The sequence below is a fragment of the Capricornis sumatraensis genome, chromosome 8 (genome assembly GCF_032405125.1).
Source record: "Capricornis sumatraensis isolate serow.1 chromosome 8, serow.2, whole genome shotgun sequence".
Lineage (NCBI taxonomy): Eukaryota > Metazoa > Chordata > Mammalia > Artiodactyla > Bovidae > Capricornis > Capricornis sumatraensis.
The window spans coordinates 105,859,146-105,880,587 of record NC_091076.1 but is presented as its reverse complement, the minus strand read 5'-3'; the positions used below and the strand labels follow the sequence as shown (position 1 = coordinate 105,880,587).

The 21,442-nt window shown below is 56.5% G+C and overlaps 1 protein-coding gene across 3 annotated transcripts; it reads left to right on the top strand.

Annotated features, from left to right (window-relative positions):
* Nucleotides 1–987: 987 nt before the first annotated feature.
* On the top strand, nt 988–20,142 carry SLC16A5 (solute carrier family 16 member 5). Of its 3 annotated transcripts, XM_068977788.1 has the most exons (8): nt 988–1,041; nt 4,987–5,034; nt 6,557–6,710; nt 10,206–10,452; nt 13,546–13,689; nt 16,690–17,051; nt 17,400–17,499; nt 18,846–20,142. In XM_068977788.1, the coding sequence occupies exons 4-8, from the start codon at nt 10,254–10,256 to the stop codon at nt 19,091–19,093; spliced, it is 1,053 nt and encodes a 350-aa protein (XP_068833889.1). In that variant the 5' UTR covers nt 988–1,041; nt 4,987–5,034; nt 6,557–6,710; nt 10,206–10,253; the 3' UTR covers nt 19,094–20,142. The 3 variants fall into 3 exon arrangements, with proteins under 3 accessions (XP_068833889.1, XP_068833886.1, XP_068833887.1); XM_068977785.1 differs by having other exon boundaries at nt 16,690–17,499; XM_068977786.1 differs by lacking the exons at nt 988–1,041; nt 4,987–5,034 and adding an exon at nt 5,286–5,363 and having other exon boundaries at nt 16,690–17,499.
* Nucleotides 20,143–21,442: the final 1,300 nt, after the last annotated feature.

Genomic DNA, 21,442 nt, shown 5'->3' with positions numbered 1-21,442 from the left:
GCCCAGGAATCGAACCCATGTCTCCTGAATTGGCAGGTGGACTCTTTACCACTGAGCCACCAGGGAAGCTTCCCCTTCCCATGCAGGGTTTTTTTTTTTAAAAATATTTATTTATTTAGTTTTGGGCTTCAGCAGGCTTCCCTGACCCACACACAGCACGTGGGATCTTAGTTCCCTGACCAGGAATTGAAATCGCGTTCCCTGCATTGCAAGGTAGATTCTTCCCACCCCGTTTGTTTTTAAATGGACAGTTTTGAGCGTATCAGGGCAGCCCAGGTGGGGAGAACCATGGGCTCCAGGGCCAGGCTGAGTGGGGCCAAGAGGAAGGGTGTTGGGTGTGAAGTGAGGGCCCAGGGGGTGACATCTGAGTGTAGAAACGCACGTGAGGTGGGAATGGGTGAGGAGGCAAATCCCCAGGGCCAGCTGTCAGGCATGCGGGCTGGAGTACTGGGATACAAGTGTGCAGAACAGAGCCTGCCAGGGTGCTGGCGGAGTGTCCTGTGAACTCAAAGCCGGCACGGCCTTCCAGTGCAGCCCTGAAAAGTGAGATGCCTTTTTTTTTTTTTTTTTTTTTTGCTGCAGCACGGGGCATGTGGGATCTTAGTTCCCTGACTAGGGATCAAACCCAGGCTTCCTGCGTTGGAAGCAGAAAGTCTTAACCACTGGGCAGCCAAGGAAGTCCCCAAAGTGGGGAGGGTTTGGGAAGATGATTCTGCCATTTCAGGCAGAGAGGCTGAGGAGAGAGAGCTGTCAAGGCCTGAAGGGGCCCCAGCTTCAGGAAGAGATAAGACATCTGAGCAAGATCTCAAAGGGAAGAGGCAGTAGAATTAAGCTCAGCTGGATATGAAGATGAAAGCCAAGGGGAAGGAAGGAGGCCCTGGATGGGATGGAGTCAGAGAACAGAGGAAGGGCCTGCTGTGAAGGAAGAGGAAGCTGCTGTGGGCAGGGTAGGGACAGGCTCAGTTCCGGTGACGGTGAGAAAATCTCAAGGAGAAGGGCTTGGAGCTCCAGAACGGGGGTGGCGTGGAGGAGAGACTCTGGGTAAGAAACGCAAAAGGAGGACTTTCCCGGTAGTGCAGGGGTTAAGACTCTGGGTCCCCATTGCAGGGGGCACAAATTCAATCCCTGGTCAGGGAAGTTCTACCTGCCTTGCAGTGCAGCCCCCCAGAAAAAAGAGAGAGAGAGAGGAGAAAGCTGAGAAGAGTGAGGGGGCTGGAGTAGAGGGGAGGCTGGGGTACTAGGTACCCCAATATTAGGTATCCAGCTATGGTCAGTCCTGGGAGAGACTTGGCCCCTCAGATTCAAGTTTAGGAGGATCTTTGGGGGATATAGCGAGCTGGGTGGCATGGCCCAGGCCTCTGGGACCAGCTGACAAGTTGATACAGGCCCTGGGAGAGGAGGGCAAGCAGGCAGAGGAGGGTGACAGGCAGAAGGTAGAAAAGGAACAGAGCTGGTGGAGTAGGGGAGGGGCTTGCGAACAGGAAGGTGCCCAGGGGCCCAGTGCCAGCAGCGTCCAGAAGAGCCTGGATGGATTGTCCCCACTAACCCAGCAGAGGGCACTCTGTCCATGCCAAGGAGACCACAGGGTCATGGGCACAGGCCAAGACCCAGAGAGAGGGGCAGAGGGACCAGCATCCCATCCTGGAGCTTCTAAAAAATTCAAATATTTTTAGAGACTTCCCTGATGGTCCAGTGGTTAAGACTCCCAAAGCAGGGGGCATGGGTTTGATCCCTGGTTGGAGAACTAAGATCCCGCATTGTGCATAGTGTGGCCTTATATGTGTGTATATATATATATATATATATTTTTTTTTTTTAAAGGATAAATAAATAAACATATATATATTTTTAAGGATCCTAAGATCCTGGAATGAGGGACTGGGCAATACTCCATTCCTTCACCAAGCCAATAAGGTAGTATCTGAACAGTACTTAGAACCTCCTCCACACATGGTGACCAATATTGTTATATTCTATGCTACACCCTGTGTTAAGGGCTGGGGCAATGTTGATCAGCTGGGCAAGAAAGTTCCCAAAGGCTCAGGGAACTTAGTGTGGGAGACACACAACACTCGGCAGGATTAGGGCCTCAACATGGGAGGTCTGGGAGGCCTTCCTGGAGGAAGGGGCTTCTAAGTTGACACATGCAAGTCAACCAAGGGCTGACCACGTTTTTTGTTATTTGAAAAAAAAGATCATCAGGACAGAGTGTTTCAGGGAATGGAATAACCGGGCAGATCTCAGGCGGGGTTGGCAGATCAGCAGCAGAACATGGTGGTTGTTATTCTTAGTGATATGTGGCAATTGGGTTATTCAATACTAATTGTTTAGTCACTAAGTTGTGTCTGCCTCTTTGCGACCCCATAGACTGTAGCCCACCAGGCTTTTCTGTCCATGGGATTCTCCAGGCAAGAATACTGGAGTGGGTTACCATTTCCTTCTCCAGGGGATCTTCCTGACCCAGGGATCCAACTCACGTCTCTTGCACTAGCAGGCAGATTCTTTATCACTGAGCCACCAGGGAACCCAACTACTGACTACTTAAAGTTAATTCCTAAAGGTTTATGACTTTGAGCAGCTGCCTCCCTCTCTCTTTGAGCAGATGCCTCAGTTTGCTTCTCTGAGTCCCTGGTCACCCACTTCTCATTTTACAGCTGTGATATGCTCTAACAAAACCGGGCCCGGTGACCAGGCTGCCCCCTCAGAGCAACCCCTGGGGCAGAGTCACAGAGGAAGGCTGCAAGGGTGACCTGTGGGAGTCACAGACCCTAGTTCTGAGCTCTGCAGCCAGTGACTATGCCCCGACCTGGTGGGAGCTTTATTCTGAAGAAGTACCCAGAGTCTGGGATGGAGGAGGGGGTTTGCCCACAGCTCTCTGAGTCTCATCTTGTTGAGCAGAGGTTGAAGATTAGAGTGGGGCTCCCCAGAGGACAGTGGGGTCCTGGGAAACCTAGTTTGATTTTTCCAGAGAGGGTAAGAGCCTCCAGGAAGTCCCTGGGCATTGAGTCCCTAGGTAGGGCCAGAGTACCCACAAATGGGGTGGAGGGCTACACCCAGCCTGTTCTGAGTTCCCAGGACAGGTATAGTCAAGTTCCAGGTTTCGGGTGAGATTCCTGGGACAGGGTGCCAAGTGAGAGTTTTCGACTTTGTGCAGAAAACAAGCCATAGGAAAGCGGAAGCGAGCTTATTTAGAGAAATACGCATTCCAGAGAGAGAGGTCCCTCTCAGATGAGAGTGGTTCTGATATATGGGTTGTTCATTTGTATAGGTTGGTGATTTCTAACAAGTAGGAGGATTATCCAACTCTTTTGGGGTAGAGGCGGGGATTTCCAGGAATTGGGCCACCACCCATTGTTTTGGTCAGCTTTGGAACTATCTTGACACCTGTGTCGTTTAGCATATGCTAACCTGTTACAATGAGCACATAATGAGGCTCAAAGTCTATGAGAAGTTGAATCTTCCCCTATCTCGGCCCTACCGGGTTCTAAGTAGCTCTTTTGTATTCTCAAGAGCTGCATCATTTGTGCGTGTGTGCATGTGATACTTGGACTGATTGTGCCCTGCCCCCCTCCCCTCCTGTCTCACTGCCACCCAGTACTGGGCCAGGCTGAGATAAGGGGTATCCAGACGGTGTAGACCCAGTGTGACCCTCTTTTGTCCCCCACACAGGACCTCTCAAAGCCTGAGACCATCCCTTTGGGACCGTGGGATAAACCTTAATCCCCTCCTCCCAAGGTTTGTATCTAGGGAACCTCAGACTAGGATGAATATCCCCCAAGTAAGAGGCAATCCCAGCACTGTGACTGTTGCCAAGTAAAGGAACCAGGGGCACAGATGTCTAAGGTATGACTCACAACTCGATACAGTATCTCTTACCTCACTCACCCAGAAGTTAACTATTCCAGTGGGTGGGAAGTGGTATCTCATTGAGGGTTTGGTTTGCATTTCCTCTGATGAATAATAATGTTGAGTATTTTTTCAATGGGCTTGTTGGCCATTCGCATATCTTCTTTGGAGAAATATCTATTCATATATTTCACCCATTTTTAATGGAATTATTTGTCTTTTTACTGTTTGTAAAAAGTATTTGTAAAAAGTGTTTGTCTTTTTGAGGTTGAGTTGTGAGAGTTCTTTATACATTCTCAATGCAGGTCCCTTATCAAATATATGATTTGCAAATACTTTCTCCCATTCTGAGAGTTATCTCTTCACTTTCCTGATGGTGTCCTTTAGTGCACAAAGGTTTTTAGCTTTTGGGCTGCACCAGGCAGCATGCGGAGATCTTAGTTCCTCGACCAGGGATCGAACCCATGGCTCCTACAGGGGAAGCACAGAGTCTTAGACTGTCAGAGAAGTCCAAACCGTTTTTTTTTTTTTTCCTTTGTCACTTCTGCTTTTGCTGTAGTGTCCAAGAAGAACCATTGCCTGACCCAAGGTCATGAAGAGTTACTGCTATGCTTCCTTCTACGAATTTTTATAGTTTTAGTGTTGTGTTTTGTTTTTTAAACGGTATGAGGTAGCAATCCAACCACATTCTTTTACATGCAGCTATATATTCTTCCCACCCTATACTGTCTCAGCACCCTGACGGAAAATTAACTGACTGTAAATGTAAGGGCTGATTCTCAATTCTGGTTCACTGATCTATACATCTACCCAGTAGTACCACACCATCTTGACTGCTGTAGGTCTGCACTAACTATGCATTTTAAACAATACGTATCAAGGCTTGGCTAGCTGGGAGAGGAGCACGAGCAGAGAAGTGCGGGCCCGCTGACCCGCTCCCAGGGCTGAGGGGGTCCACCCTCTTCTCTGCTCCTCGACAGCTGCCTGCCCGGCCTCCTCTGGATGTGGCCTTCAAAGCTCTAGGTTTTCACTGGGAGGAAGCTAGAGCCTCCCAAGAAGAAATCCTGCACCCTGGCCGCCTACGCGACTGCCGCTGGGAGGTGCCGTCTCTTACCCCACGCTTTCTGCCTTCCATTCCAGGGCCCCTGGAATCAGAGCGGGAAAATCAAGAAGCTCGATAGCGAGCAGGTGGGCTACGCCAATTACTTGTTAATTACGTACCTACGCGCCCGTAGGCGCCGGGAGCCGGGCCGGGGCTGCTGGAGTGGTCCGGACCACTCGGAGGAGGGGGCGAGGTTGCAAGCATGGGGTGCCTCCCCGCTCCCCCGGGCCTGGTCCCGAGGCCTCCCGCCAGGCTCCAGGAGACGCGGAGGTGGTTCCGCCCACCCGCGCCCTGCGCCCGCCCCTCGGTCCCTGCTGCCGCCCGGCGTCCTGCCGCCTCCTCCGCGGGCGGGCCGGGCCGCAGGAAGCCGCTCGGCGGGAGTAGAGCCGCCCCTCCGCCGGGCCCATGCGAGCCGGTGAGCAGGCTCCCCGGGCCCCCCCCCCCGCCCACGGCCCCCGAGGTGTCTTCCCTCGCCGGGGTCCCCGTGGGCACCGTCGCGGACCCGCCCCGCCGGGGACCTCCGGGGCCCTTTGCCCGCCGGTTGGGGTTGAGGATCCTTGTCCGCGTCCCGCGGGCCGCTCCAGCCTGGGATGGCTGGGGACCCCCAAGGCCTGACGGGTGAGGGGACAGGCACCACCCAAGGCCTGGGCTGAAACCTCCCCAGGGGACGGCGCCTGGACGTCCCAGAAGCCCCACCCAGAGGAGATCCGCCGTGAGGGGGAGGGTGGGAAGCAAGCCCTGTGGAAACTGATCCGGACGGCAGGGAATGTGCCAGGGTGGCAAGAGGTCATGAGGTTTCTGCTGCCTCGCCCATCCCCCTTCCAGGCCGTGGTCAACCGGGGCCCCTGTCTGGATGGTGGGGGCACCTCTGAAGGCAGAGAAGGGAGGAGGGTGACCGGCTCCAGCTGGCCCACCTCTGGAACCGCCTTCTTCCTTCCCCAGGCTCCTGCCAGGTCCAGGAATTTGAGGGCTTGTCCGCCCCAAGCTCAGGCTGGCTCGCGCTGCTCCCCTCTCCGGCAGGAATCTCACTCCTGCCTGTCCTCTGCCCTGGGCTTCAGGCCTGGCATCCTGCCTGGTGTGGAGCCTGGGGAGGAAGGGGGTCTCCAGGGTCTGGCCATCCTTCCACTGTTGGTAAAGGTGATGGTTCCCTGTTTTCCTCTCACCAGCTCTTCCGCCAGGAGAAGAGAGCAGAGGTCCAGGGGGAGGCCCTTGCACACCAGGACCCTAACCCCAGACCCCTGCGTGAGAGCATCACTGCCCTTTTTTGCCTGTACCTGCAAGCTCAGGGGGGCTGGGGATGGATTCTGAGGGCCTGGCCAGTCTCCTGGCGTAAGATGGGAAGTCCTAAAAAACAGACCAGGCACTGTGTGTCATGGGAAAAGGACAGGAGATGTCATCTGAACTTCCGTCCACACAGCCAGCTTTGGGTCACCTGGCATGAGGACGGTCGTTCTCTCTGGGCAGCAGGTCCCTGAGGACTGAGGTCAGTAGCTCCCGTGGCAAGCTGCTCACCTCCAGTCCCGGAAAGTGAGAGTGAAGCATCTCCAGCCCTGTCTCCTTCATTGCCCCAACTGCATGCCAGGGGGTGATCATGACTCCTGGTTCCAGGTACAAAGGGAAGACAGCTTCTCTGCCGGGGCAGAGGTGGAACCAGAGCCCACACTGCTGCTCTGTTCCGCTTGAGTCTTCTGGAATGGACCTGCCTGCCCGGAAACCAGCTCACCCTTGTTCCTGGGCTTGCCTGCCCCCCCGAGGAGCACAGGTGAGTCACATTGATATTACCTTTTGGGCTCAGGTGGAGGCCAGGTGGGCGGCTGTGAACAGGTCCCTCCCTGCTCATAGTGTAGAAGTGGGAGGAGAAATACAGGTGACAGCGATAAGCACGGAAGGATCCACTCCAGTTTGGTGTGAAAACTACTATTAAGGAGAGAAGTACAGGAAAGGGCCTTAGAGTTGGGGGTCAGCATAGCTTCCTGGAGATGCTGCTGGGGCTGACTCTTGAAGGACCGACTGGACTTCTCTCTGGCTGAGGATTTTGGAATCTCGGCAACCGAGTTCCCGAGGAGGGACCAGTTGGCTCGGGGAGGGGGTGCTGGAGGACCAACAGGAGAGAAAAGCTCTGCATGTGACCTGGGAGTTGTCTGGGGGCTGCATGGGAGGGCACAGCCTCCTTGGAGAAAGCCAAAGTCTGCAAGCCAGCTCCTAGAGTGAGGCCAGGGTAAAGAGAGAACACAGGAGCTTAGGGTTTCCTGGGCTCTGATTGTCCCCTGAGGCCTGGAGGGAGGAGAAACCAGCTCCACTGAAAGGTTCTGAGGGAAGGTAGGTGCAGGGTGAAGGTCAGAATTCGGGACAGAGTTCACTGGAGGGGAGGCTCAGAGGAGTAATTGCTGATAAGGGCACCAGAGGCCTCTGCGTGGAGGGGCAGGAGGCAAGGGCAATGGAGAGGGGACCAGAGCCGGGCAGGGGGTTGGGGGCCCCCACGTGTCTCCTCTCCCATCTTCCTTCTCCCTACCACCTCTGGTCAGAGACAGCCTGCTGCTCGGAAGGGGCGTGGGGGGGTACTGGGGGTGGGGCACCGTGGTGAGGGACCAGCCGGAGGGAAGGCTGATGGCCCTTCTGGGAGGAAAGTGGAAAGTGGCAGGTCCAGGAAGATGGAGGGGCCGGGGTGTGTGGAGGAGGGGAGAGCACTGGAGCAGGGTGGGGAGACTTGACATTCACAGGCGGGATCAGGTGGCTTCTGTGGCCTTTCTACTTGCTGAGGGAACAGAAATCCTGGTAGGAGTGAGAGCCAGTTTGCTGGAGGAGGATCTGAGGTTTGCCCCCAAGCTTGGGGCCGAGCCAGGAGAATCGGGGCTGGGGGATCTCTAGGGCCTGTGTGACGTGCAGGAGCCTGGAGGGCAAGAGGTGTTCCTAGCCCACACGCAGGACTCAAGGTCACGCACACACACTCACACTCACTCACACACTCACTCTCCCAGGCTAGGATGAATGGGCTACTCACCGTGGCAGGGCCTCTGGGGGTCCTCTGGGGAGGGAAGAGGCCTGTGCTGGAGAAGGGTTAGGGGTTGGAGCCCAGGAAGGAGGCAGTTAGGCTGGATCCAGCTTGGGTGCTGTGTTGAAGCTCCAGGGCCTGGGGGGAAGGTGTGGGGTGCTGGGCTGGGCAGGAAGAGGTGTTTCCTATTTCTGATAGTTTCCTGAGTTTCCTTGGATCTTCAGGGCCTGGGGCAGAAAGGAGGGAGGCTGTGGGGACTGGAGCGCCCGGGATGGCTGGCTTCGCGGAGACTGCTCTGCTCTCACTGCCTGGCGAGGGTGAGGTTGGGGCCCCTGCGGGCCAGGGAGCAGGGGGAGAGGCAGGATGGAGGGGACTGGAAAAGGGCTTTTCATCTGGGGAGGGGGCTGGGCGTCAAGGCCTGGATAAGGCAGCTTCTATGATGGGGGCAGTGACCCTGGTGGTGGCGAGGAACCAAGGTGGGACTGAGCCAAGGCTGTGGGGGGTGCGTTTGTCTGCATAGCACGCGGCCCTGTTTGTGTGTGTCCGTTTGTCTGCAGCATCTGTCTGTCTGTCTCTGGGCTTGCCTGAGTGTGTCTGAGGGTGTGCTGCTGCATGTGTGTGTGTCTGAGCATGTGTATCTCTGTGCGTGTCATGCCCTCCTGAACGCGTGACTGTGTGTGTCCCTGTGTCTCTGGGTTTTTCTGTGTGTAAGTGTGGGTCTGCATGTAACTCTGTGTGCCTGGTGGTCCTGTGTGTTTCTCTCTGCCTGTCTGTGTGGTGTGTGTCTATGTGTCTGTGTGTGTACCTATGTAAGTGCACGTCTGTGTGTGTAACTGTGCCCATCTGTGTGAATGGGTATCTTTCTACGCATTCCTGTGTGACTGTGTATGCACGCGTGTTTTGTATTCTTTGTATGTGCTTGTGCACCTTTCTATGTATTCATGTGACTGTGTTGTACGTGTTGTATGTTATGTTTTATGTGTGTTACGTGTGGTGTGTGTAAGTTGTGTAGTATGTGGTATGTGTGTTGTGTGGTATGTGTGCGTGATGTGTGTGCTGTGTGTATGTGTACTGTATGTGTGGGGTGTGTGTGATGTGTGGTGTGTTGTGTGTGTGGTGTGTGTGTGGTGTGTGCAGTGTGTGTGTGTGTGATGTGTGTGATGTGGTGTGTGCAGTGTGTGATGTGTGTGCAGTGTGTGTGTGGTGTGTGGTGTGCTGTGTGTGTGCAGTGTGTCTGTGTGTGTGATGTGTGTGGTGTGTTGTGTGTGTGTGGTGTGTTGTGTGTGTGTGGTGTGTTGTGTGTGTGTGGTGTGTGCAGTGTGTCTGTGTGTGAGATGTGTGTGGTGTGCTCTGTGTGTGTGTGTGAGATGTGTGTGGTGTGCTCTGTGTGTGTGTGTGTGAGATGTGTGTGGTGTGCTCTGTGTGTGTGTGTGATGTGTGTGGTGTGCTGTGTGTGTGTGGTGTGTGCAGTGTGTGTGTGATGTGTGTGGTGTGCTGTGTGTGTGCAGTGTGTCTGTGTGTGTGTTGTGTGTGTGTGATGTGTGTGGTGTGCTGTGTGTGTGTGTGCAGTGTGTTTGTGTGTGTGTGATGTGAGTGGTGTGTTGTGTGTGTGTGCTGTGTGTGTGCTCAGAGAAGCCCGCGCGGGGACAGGCCTCTCTCTGGGACTGTGTGGGGCCTCTTGGCCGTGAGCGCCGTGACTGGAGCGCTGCAGGGAGACTCGGGCTCCGCGCTCAGGCGCTGCGGCGCGACGCGCTTTGTGCAGCAGCTGCCCACTCGGCGGCCCCCGCCCACTGGCTCCCCGGCTGTCACCGTGGCTCTGACAGGGAGCCTGGCTGTGCCCGGGGTGCTGGAAGCAGGAAGGCTGGTTGGGACGTTGGAGAGGTGTCACTGTGCTCCTGTGGCACCGGGACTGAGCGGCTCCAGACGGCCACCGGCAGTTCTGGCAGGCGCGTGGCCACGGCGGGGCCAGGCAGTCCCACCTGCTGACCCCTAGATGACGGCACAGCTAGAAAGCGTTCCGCCCGCCCACTGGGGCCCACAATGGTTCACCTGCCGGCCCCTCCTGTCCCTCCTGCCAGGCTGGCTCTGAGAAGTAGGGGAAAGGCAATGCCAAGGCCAGTGTGTGGGCCTCTGGCCACCTCCCAGGGGGTGGCGCCCCTCTGCCGTACCCGGTGCCGGGCGAGAGGAAGGAACGGGTCCAGCCGCCCAGGGGTGGCGGCAGGGAGGCCAGGGCCAGCCGGCAGCTCCCTTCTGTCCCTTCCTCAGGTGACCCAGGCAGCGGTTAGGCTGTGGCTGCAGCACTCGTAGCCAAGGATGCCCCAGGCCTTGGAGCGCTCCGAGGGCTGCTGGGCCTGGGTGGTGCTGCTGGCCTCTGTGGTGACGCAGGGCCTCACCCTGGGCTTCCCCACGTGCATCGGCATCTTCTTCACTGAACTGCAGCGTGAGTTCCAGGCCAGCAACAGCGAGACTTCCTGGTTCCCCTCCATCCTGACAGCCATGCTCCACGCAGGGGGTGAGCAGGGCGGGGAGGGACCGGGTGTGGGCTGGGGTGTGGGGAGGGATGAGAAGGAGCTCGGGGGGAAGGGAGGAAGCCACAACCTCTCCGGCCTCCTGGGTCCCTCTCTCTGGGGCCATAGATTTCGCCTGGTGCTGTGAATTCCTGGGATGTCATCTTGATTTCAGCAGGGCCAGTTCCCCCACCCAGGATCCTGTGGGGCTGGGCTGGGCTGAGCTGGACTGGGCTGGGGAGGGGTACAGGGCAGGGAGGCCCCCAGGATGTAAAGCCGGTCCTCCTGATGAGCGTGGGAGGATCGAGCCAGACCATAAGAGTGCGGGGGCACACGCCACAGAACAGCGAGGCTTCCCGCGGGGTGATCTCTTGGAACCTCAGTTTTTCCCTCTGCCATTTGGGGGTAACAGCCAGCAGCCCCAGGCTGCCCACCTCCCACACAGGGTTGCAGAGAAGATCACAGAGTCCAGCCAGGTCTGAGAGCTCGGGCAGTGGAAACTGCCCTCATCGAGGCTTCAGGACAGGAAGCAGAGGTCTGGAGAAGGACCCCAGGAGCAAGAGGGGGCAGAGCAAGAACCCCATCTCTCACCAGGAAGCAGAGGGCTGGGAAGATGGAGGGCAGTCCCATCAGTTCCTGGTTGCCTTCTCCAGGGATGTGAAGGGCTCACCTTGACCCCAGGGAAAGAGAAGGGGCCCGGGTGGGTTCTCCACAATAGCCTTGGGCTCACAGGACTGCCCCTCCATTCCTGGGAGCTCTCCAGGGAGACTCCATGGGCAGTGACCTCTGGGGGGGGCTCGACTTGACAGCCCGCCGGGCTCTCCTCACCCCTGTTTGCCTGTCTCAGGTGATCCATCTCCCTGCCCTCCACCGGCACCGGGAGGGAAGTCAGACTGGGATAGAAGCCACCTTCACTGGGGCATGGGCTCAGGGCAAGGAGCAAAGCCAGGCCTGGCTCAGACTGCACAACCTTTCAGCCAACAAGCATGGGCAGAAGTGTGAATCTCAGATGGTTCCTTTGCTGCAACCGGAGAGGGGTCTGGGCCAGGGACTAGGAACCAAGCATTCAGTGGGGACCCTGCTCCCCAGCCAGCTTCAGACTCACGCCCAGGAGGTATGCCAACATTCCGGCCAGCCCAGGACTCCTATAGGTCTGTCTTACATACACACACGCGCGCGCCTTTAGGCCATGCTCATTCAGAGTATTATGGAGATTTTTAACTTGCAAGGATCCTTGATCCTAAGTACCCCCAAAACCCACACATTTTAGAGATGAAGACAAGCCAGCACGGAGTATCCGAGGCCTTACCCGTGCTGTAGAGTGAGTTTGGGGAAGAAACCGTGCCCATGCAGAGGGAGCATTTGCCTCCCAGTGCCCCACCCCAGCACCCTCTGCTATCTCAGCTAAGCTGGCACACGTCCCAGCCCCCACCCCACACACGATGACTCAGGGCTTTCCCCAATGTCACCTTTCCAAAGTCAGGTCAAAGTATGGGGGTGGGAAGGATGTGTGGGTCAGCGGTCATGTCCATTTCAAAGCCTCTCCTCTCCCTCTGTGCCTGCCTCTCCTTGATTACCTCTGAGGATGGGCCGCTCACTTCCTCTGTTACTCTCACACTCAGACTGGCTCACACCCACACACCCTCTCTCCACACCCAGCACCCAAACTCACATTGCGTGTGCACACACATTTTCTCTGTCCCTTTGGCTGCGCTCTGGGAGAGTTAACTCTGGAGAAACTCTATGGTATGTATTTGGGAGGGCAGGGTAGGGTGGGCCAGGGCAAGGTATTTGGCAGATGGGGCCCTCTGAGGTGTCAAGGAGCAGCCTGCTAGGACTGGCTCACTTCTACTCCGGGTCTGCACTGATGAGAAAGCAGCTCAGGGTAGAGGTGGGGGAGGACAGGCCCTTCTCCAGAAGCCAAACATCCAGTGATGCAAGACTTTGGTGGTGGCTGGAGGGAATGGGGGAGGGGAGAAGGTACCCCACACACTTTCCTCCAGAGGCTGGAGCAAGGGGGCGCAGCGTAGCCCGAGGCCCTGGGTTGCCCACCCTGAACAGGTTGAGGATGGTGGGAGGGCTGTGGCCAGTCCTCCTGAGGATGAGGGAGAGGGGAACGGGGACTGGAGGTGCTCCCTGTGATGTAACCGCCCTGGGACTGTGGTCCGCTGAGACCAACCCCTGCGAGGGGCATCCACCCAGGTCACGATTTCATCCAGATGGATGTGGCCTCTGGTCAGTGCAGTGAAGGGCCTTAGTCTGTACCTCTGGGAATCCTGGTCAGGGTCAAACTGAATATTTGCAGCACCTCACCTCACAGCTGCTCAGACATCACCCAGCCTGACCCCTCAGTCTCTGCAGGGGGAAATCAAGGCCTAGAAAGGGACTGGCCTTGCTTGGCCTGTAGCCAGTCTTTAGCAGGGTGGGGATCAGAACCCAGGCGTATGCGTTCCAGGGCTTCTGCTTTGTGCCTTTTTTTTTTTTTTTAATTGAGGGCTTCCTCGGGTGGCTCAGTGGTAAAAAAATCCACCTGCCAGTGCAGGAGACGCAGCAGATCCAGGTTCAATCCCCGGGTCAGGAAGATCCCCTGGAGGAGGAAATGTTAGCCCACTCCAGTATTCTTGCCTGGAAAATCCCATGGACAGAGGAGCCTGGCGGGCTACAGTTCATAGGTTGCAAAGAGTCAGACGTGGCTGAGTGACAGCACGCACGCATTCATTATTTATTGTTGGCTGTGCTGTCTTTGTTGCGCTGCAGGCTTTCCTCTAGTTGTAGCGAGTGGGGGCTCCTCATCGCGGAGCACAGGCTCCGGGGTCTGTCGGCTTTGGTGGTTGAGCTCCCGGGCTGTAGAGCACAGTTTCATTGCTCTGTAGTTGTGGTGCATGGGCTTCATCGCTCCACGGCACGTGGGATCTTCCCGGATCAGGGATCGAACCCATGTCTCCCGCATTGGCAGGCGGATTCTTTACCACTGAGCCCCCCAGGGAAGCCTTTAAGCCACCTGCTAGTTGTTCCTGGAAGCCCCTCCCAAGCCTGTTCTCTCCCTCCCTCTGACCTCGTCATTCAGCTGTCACCTGCCGCCTGCCCCCTCCCCACAGGGCCCCTGTGTAGTATCCTGGTGGGACGCTTTGGCTGCAGAGCAACGATGATGCTGGGCGGCGTGCTGGCCAGCCTGGGCATGGTGGCCGGCTCCTTCTGCCGCACCCTCGGCCAGCTCTACCTCACGGCAGGATTCATCACAGGTGACTGTCATTTCATTTCGAGAGTTACTGGGTAGGTACTGGGTATGAGACTGAAAAGGGCCAGGCGTGGTGAACAGGGCAGGCAAAGCTCTGAATCTTCTGGGGCTGCTCACAGCCACTCGAGGCAGAGGAACAATGAACAGATAAGTAACGAGGGTCAATCCTGACAAGTGCCCGAGAAGACAGGACTGCTGATGCCATAGTGTCCTCGTTCGGGTGAGGTTGGGCAGAGATTAGACAAGTTAAGAGGTGAAATGACTAAAACAGCCAGTGCAAAAGATACAGCAGGGTTGGAGGAGGTTGCTGCTTTTTTTTTTTTTTGGCTGTGCCTGAGGCTTGTCGGATCTCGCTTACCAGACCAGGGATGGAACCCGCGCCCCCCTGCAATGGAAGCATGGAGTCTTAACTCTGACCGCCAGGGAAGTCCCAGCTTGCTGCTTTCAGCAGAGCTATCAGGGAAGGCTTTGCAGAGGAGGTGACATTTGGTCAGAAGGAGGTGAGGCATCTGCCACCAGGCTCCCAGGGAAGAACATACCAGAAGGAGCAGCAAGACCAAAGGCCCAGGAATACTCTTGGAGCACTGAGGACACAGGGTAGAAGTGAAAGTGAAGGAGTCCTACTCTTTGCGACTCCATGGACTGTACAGCCTGTGAAATTCCCCAGGCCAGAATACTGGAGTGGGTAGCTGTTCCCTTCTCTAGGGGATCTTTCCAACCCAGGGATCGGACCCACGTCTCCCACATTGCAGGTGGATTCTTTACCAGCTGAGCCACCAGGGAAGCCCAATAGGGTAGAAGCCTGTGAACAAAGGTCAAGAAGGTTGGGGGCGGGGGCGGCATGGCAGCAGGGGAAAAGGCCAGATAGGGTAGCTCAAAGGCTTTGTAGTGAGATGGGAAGCCCTGTGAGGGGTTTGGGCAGAGAGATGTCATCCAGCCACTATTTGTGAAGAACTAGGTACTACCCTGGGGGCTTCCCAGGTGGCGCTAGTGGTAAAGAACCCACCTGTCAGTACAGGAGACGTAAGAGATGCGGGTTCCATCCCTGGGTGGGGAAGATGCCCTGGAGGAGAGCCCAGCAACCCACTCCAGTATTCTCACCTGGAGAATCCCATGGACAGAGGAGCCTGGTGGGCTACAGTCCATAGGGTCCCAAAGAGTCGGACATGACTGAAGCAACTTAGCAAACATGCATGCAGGCAGTACGCTAGCTGTGGTATTGTGAACACACCGTAGGGGGCTGGGCTGGGAGCAACACAGCAGTGGTCATCGCCCAGCCAGGAGGCAGCTACAACCTTAAACCAGGGTGGTATGATGGAGGCAAAGGGAAGGGGTCTCGTTCAGGATTGCAGGTGAAGTACAGAGAAGGACACCAGGGTGACCCAAGAGCCAAGGGTGATACCAAGGGTGGAATGGAAGAGTGGAGTGGCCGCTAACTACGATGGGGACCCTAGGGGAAGAGCAGGTTCAAGGGCAGGTGGGAAGCTCAGGTTTGGACACACCTGGTCTGGCCCTGAGCTGGAGTGGCCAGCTGGGGAGTCCTGAGAGCCCTGGTATTCAGGTCTTGAGATGAGGTTATCACCCTGCTGTCACTAAGGGAACGAGGGAAGAGGGATGATAAGGACTGGGATCTGGGGCCCAGGACATGGACACTCCAGCGGTTCGCGGCCTGGGCAGGAAGAAGTGACAGAGATAGAAGGAGAACCAGGAGAGTGGTTTCTTGACAAAGGAAGTGAGGAAAGTGCTCAAGGACGAGGAGGAGGAGGGAGGAACCGTGAAGCCACTGATGGATCAGATTGAGCGGACATCAGACTCCATCTGCGGCTTTGTAATGTGGAGGGCGGCAGCCTTGATAATTCTGGAGCAGAGTAAGGATGAAAGTCTGATTTGTTCAAAAGAGAACAACAGGGGAGTTAGTCGGGTGGCCTAGGACGATTCTGGGCTTTCACTGCCGTGGCCTGAGTTGGAAACTGCCATCCCACAAGCCATGGAATATGGCTGAAAAAAAGAACAGGAAGGAGGAAATTGGAGACAGTGGAGATAGGATTTCCAAGAAATTTTTATATAAGGGAGCAGAGACATGGGCCGTTATCCAGAAGAGACTGGGGTCAAGAGAGAGTTTTGTTTTCATGGAAGAAATCACAGTGGAGGAGAATGATCTATTAATAGTAAAGAGAAAATGGATGTGGCTGGGAGAGAGGGAAGTTGCTGGAGGGACGTGCCTTGAGCAGACAGGATGCAGGGAGAAAGTGGAGGGCCGCCCTTGTCTGGGAGCATGGACTGTCCATTGCTACCGATGGGAAGGAAAGTTGGTCAGCTGAGAGTGATGGGAGAGGGGTTGGGATGCACAGAGGAAGGCTTGGGGTCAGCAAGAGTGAGGGAGAGTAGACGGTTGATGGAACTGCAGTGGCACCGTGGGAGGCCCAAGAGCCACTCTGAGGCTGGTGGTCGGGGCGCGGTGGTGAGCTTTCCTGCACATTCAGGTGGGGGCGGTGGCATTTGAGCTGTTAGGAGAGAGAGTCGGTGGGGAGGGTATTCCAGGCAGATGGAACGGCAGCTGCACACGTCCAGTAAGTGGGAGCTTGGTGTCCAGAGGAAGAGAAAGAAACCAATGGGGCTTTATCATGGCTAGTGGCCTGAGATGGCACTCAGAGGTGGCCAGAGGCCAGCCTGTGTAGAGCCTTCCAGGGCATAGTAAATACTTTGGCTTTTTTCCTCCATGTGAAGGGAAGTCTCTGGAAGGTGTTAAGCAGGGGAGAGACTTCACCCGATTTAGGTGTTTGAACATCCCCTGGTGCCTTGCCCATGGGAACAGGTGTGCCCCCCCGGCAGCCTTGGGAGGGGAGATGCTTCCAGGGAGGTGGTGTGGTGGGCTGATTCCATCTGAAACCCCTGGGTGCCTAGAAGTGGGTCTGGGCTGGAACGGAAGACAGACCTGGGACGTGACCCCAGGGTCCCCACACCGGGTGTGCCCTGGAGCTGGCCCCCCCTTCTCTCTCCACAGGCCTGGGCATGTGTTTCAGCTTTCAGTCGAGCATCACCGTGCTGGGACTGTACTTCACCCGCTGGCGGGTGCTGGCCAACGCGCTGGCCTCGGCGGGTGTCTCCCTAGGCATCACGCTCTGGCCGCTGCTCTCCCGTTACCTCCTGGAGGACCTGGGCTGGCGAGGCACCTTCCTCATCTTCGGCGGGGTCCTTCTCCACTGCTGCGTCTGCGGGGCTGTCGTGAAGCCTGTGCCTGCCAGCGTGACCCCGGAGGCCAGAGAAGGCCTCCCCTCGCCTTCCAAGAGGCCCTCGCGAGGCTGCCTGGTGGCATGTGGCCGGGCCATCCGGCGCCACCTGGCCTTCGACGTCCTGCGGGACAATGTGGGTTACCGCGTGTACACGCTGGGGGTTGTCTGGATGATCATGGGTTTCCCGCTGCCCCACGTCTTCCTGGTCCCTTACGCCATTCGGCACGGGGTGGACGAACAAAAGGCAGCCCTGCTCATCTCCGTCATCGGCTTTAGCAACATCTTCCTGCGGCCCATGGCTGGGCTGGTGGCAGGCCGCCGGGAGTTTGCGGGCCACCGCAAGTACCTGTTCAGCCTGGCGACCCTGCTCAATGGGCTCACCAACCTGGTGTGTGTGGCGTCGGCCGACTTCCGGGTCCTGGTGGGCTACTGCCTGGTGTACAGCGTGTCCATGAGCGGCATTGGTGCCCTGCTTTTCCAGGTCCTCATGGACATCGTCCCCATGGACCGGTTCTCCAGTGCCCTGGGGCTCTTCACCATCCTGGAGAGCATCTCCATCCTCATCTCCCCGCCGCTGGCTGGTGAGGCCCTGGGAATGGAGGGCAAGCGGGGGGTGGCCTGGGCGGGGTATGTGTATGCCAGGTCGCTTCAGTCCTGTCTGACTCGTTGAGACTGCATGGACTGAAACCTGCCAGGCCCCTCTGTCAGTGGGATTTTCCCAGCAAGAATACTGGAGTGGGTTGCTATGCCCTTCTCCAGGGGATCTTCCCAACCCAGGGATCAAACCCTGGTCTCCCGCATTGCGGGCAGATTCTTTACTATCTGAGCCACCAGGGAAGCCCCTAGTTGTGATTTTCTCGATCACCTCGGGGGACTGGCCACAGCCTGTTCCCCAGCTGGCGATTATGGTACAAACAGTCAAAAATAAGGCTTTTGGTACCAGACCTACCTCAGTTCTTTGTCTTCCCTTCTGTGCCTCTGTTCTCTTATCAGCAAAGTGGGGATGACAGTAGAATCTACCTCATAGGCTGGTTTGTGGGGATCACAGGTCATTCCACAAAGAGGTCAGTAGAGAGCCTGGCATGTGGTAGAAGCTATGTACGTGTTGGGTCTGCTGTTAACACCCTCCTCCTCCAACTTCCTGCCTGAGGGCCCTCGGCAAGTCATGTTCCTTCTGTGAGCCACAGTGTCATCTGCAAAAGCAGATGAGAACACCCACTGTAACTGTCCCTCCCCCTGTGCCAGTCACTAGGTGGGCAGGGCTGAACATGGAGCAATGGTCCCCACCACTCAGGGCTCAGCCTCTGGTGGAAGAGTCGAGGACTGGGGCAAAGAGGCAGCTTTGCGATCATGGTGGTGATTTCGTGCTGGAAGGGAAGCAAACAGATACGGAAGTACAGACCCACTGGAGTGGCCATGCTAGAAGCTGAGTGTGTGACATTTAGAGTAAAGGCCGGGGTGTGTGTGGAGCCTGTGGTGCTGGGGGTGGGGTGGACAGCTGACAGGCAGCGTGCTTATCACAGTCAGGTGACGGGGACTCCCCGCTCCGAGTGTGGCACTGGGAGTTCCAGTTTTCAAGGGAGTTCTCCAGGGTTGACGAGTGGGGAGAGCTGACGAGGGCCCAGGGCATGGCTGAGCAGATATCCCAAACGCCACTGGCCCTCGAGTCCTTGGCCGCCTGCCACTGAGGGTGAAGGAACCATGCCCTGAAGTGCTCTTCCGGCCCGAGGACTGGCTGCCTGGGCCAGGGCTGGTTTGCTTCTCTTTCCTTTCATTCAACAAATACCTAACGAATGCCAACGAGGGACCAGCCAGTGCTGGGGAGGCGGCAGGGACAGAACCCCAGCCCTCAGAAAACACACGGTTTAGGGGGTGCAGGGAGCCGATAGTCCCGGGCAGTGACCTGACTTGCTGTCTGTGCCCCCAGGACTCCTCCTGGATGCCACCGACGACTTCAGCTACGTTTTCTACATGTCAAGTTTCTTCCTCATCTCAGCCGCCCTCTTCATGGGCGGCAGTTTCTGTGTCCTGGGAAAGAAGGAGCGGCAGGGCCCGTGGGCTGAGGTCAAAGGAGCCGTCCCAGAAGCTGCCCCGGAGCAGGGCCTCACCACAGAGGACATGGATGGTCCCGAGAAGCGGCTGCGTGTCGAGATCATGTACGTGACCAGCGTCTGAACCCTGGGGTCACTCACCTGTGTGACCAGCTTCCGAACCCTGAAGTCAGTGAGTCCTGCCTCAGCCCAGGAAGGGGATGTCTGGCTGCTTCGCCAGAGGCTGGGGTGAAGCACTGCCCAGCAGGCCTGACCCGAAAGGCATCCCGGCTCTGCAGGTCGGGACTCAACCAGGAGCTGGGACCTCAGAGGCTGGCCGCCAAACACTCAGGGTTCCTTCCAACAAGCAGAATCCAGGAGCAGGTCCTCCTAACTTTTCCCTTGAGGACCAGAGACCCTGGGGCCCAGGAGGGTGGGTCTGAGCCCAGCTCGGGTCTGTCATGACTGGCTTGGCTCAGCTGCCTGCCTATTTGCTGCTGCTACAGCTCAAGACACTGGACCCTCAAGTCCAGCCTGGATGCCTCCCACGTGATCTCTATCCATCACCCTCCAGACAGTTCCGGAGAGCTGCTCGCCCCTTCTCCGAGTCCCTCCTGCTCCTCCTCCTTCCCAGGTGGCCCAGCCTGTGCCCTAAGGGCTGCCCCCAGCACAGGTTGCCGGGCCCCATGCTTCCTGGAACCTTGGCAAGAGGGGCCTTGGGAGAGAAGGAGTTGTGACGGGGGCCAGGCGGAGGTGTGGGCCCGGATGCAGGCCGTGGACAGATTAAATGTTGGGTGGGGGACCTGTGCAGAGAACTGGAGGGGAACCCCTGGCTTGGGCCCTAGAATCACAGAAGGCTGAGAGACCCCTGCTCGCTCAGGGCCTGCTCAAGGGTCTCCTCCTTCCTTGGCCCCTCCCTGCATCTCAGCTGGAAGATTAGTGTTGGGTGCGGGGAGCCAGCCATCAGATGTGGGGAGGAAGGGTTGCTGGGCAGGGCCCCAAGACCTCTGTGAAATGGAGCTGCTTTCACAACAGAAGCCCTTTCACTCCCCTCTCCTGTCATTCTTTTCTCCCTGCTGTGTCAGAGGCGTCAGCCCTGGGGTAAGGAGCTGGCTGGGCCACCCGCCAGGCCACCCCTGCTCCCCGTTGGCCTGTGCATCTGGCCTGCAGGTCAGAGCTCCCCCTGCACACACACATTCTTTTTGCCGGTGCCTTCCCTGAGGTCATCATCACCTGGGAGCTGCCTCTCATCAGCCCAGGCTTGTCCCAACAGGGTACCAACTGAGGGAATAGAAAAACTGTTTGTTTGAATTATACACACAAAAACATTTTCTGCAGCGGGTTATAAACCCTGTGAAGTAATGAAGCTGAAAAATAGGCCTGGAGTAAGTTTGCTCCCATTCGCCTTCAGGGCTACTCCCACCCTGGACCTGGTTTGTTGATTCAAGCTCAACCGGGTTTCAGCAAGAAAGTCTTATCAGGAGAGAACTGATTTTCTTTTTATGACCTGCTCCAGCCCTCCAGCACAAGTCCAACTGGCATGAGTAAGCACCCTTCTGGATATTGTCTTTTCCAGGACCCACGAGTGCCCCCTTGTGGCAAAAAAAGTAGTATAGAGGTGAGGCAAAGGGCTCTGAGCTGGCATGGAACCTGAATTGATGTTTGACTGCCACAATTTGCTGCCTTGACTCTGGGCACGCAGAAAACAGAGAAGGTTGGCCTAGATAAGCTAAGGTCTCTTCCAGTGTGAAAAGTCTGATCCTAAAGACCCCCCACTGCCTCCCTGTGCCCCAACCTGTCTGCACTTGGTCACCATCCACAGCTTGTACACTGAAGGGAGAATGCACAGCTGGGCACATTTTATCATGTCCTGCCTCCTCCATCTTAACTGAGTGGAAGAGGAGAGAGCTGGGGCTGGTGGGTGGGTGAATACTTTTTTTTTGAAGCACTACATGCGCGGCATGTGGGATCTTGAAGTTCCCTGACTAGGACCAAGGACCAAACCCATGCATACCCTTTGCAATGGAAGTACGGAGTCTTAACCTCCAGGGAGGTCCCTAGATGAATCCTTTTTGGTGCTAGTAGCCACATGGCTTTGAAACATGCATCCCCTTTTAGGCCCACTCTTGAAAACATTTCAAGGAAAAAAGATATTAGTAAACATTTAGGATAGAGAACTTTGACCTCCTCTGCCTGCCCTCCCCCACTCCCTACCCTGGGCAAGAGTGGCAATCATTTCTGGGCAGAATTCCTTCAACAAATATTGAGGAGCTACTGTGTGTCACGAACTGGGCAGAGAGGAGTAAGACCTGGTCACAAAACCAAGGACTTAAAGAATTCTTTGCAGAGGTGAGGGCCTCGGAAGCCTTAATTCAGTTCAGTTCAGGCACTCAGTCGTGTCCAACTCTGTGACTCCATGGACTGCAGCACACCAGGCTTGCCTGGCCATCTCCCACCTCCTGGAACTTGCCCTAACTCATGTCCATTGAGTAGG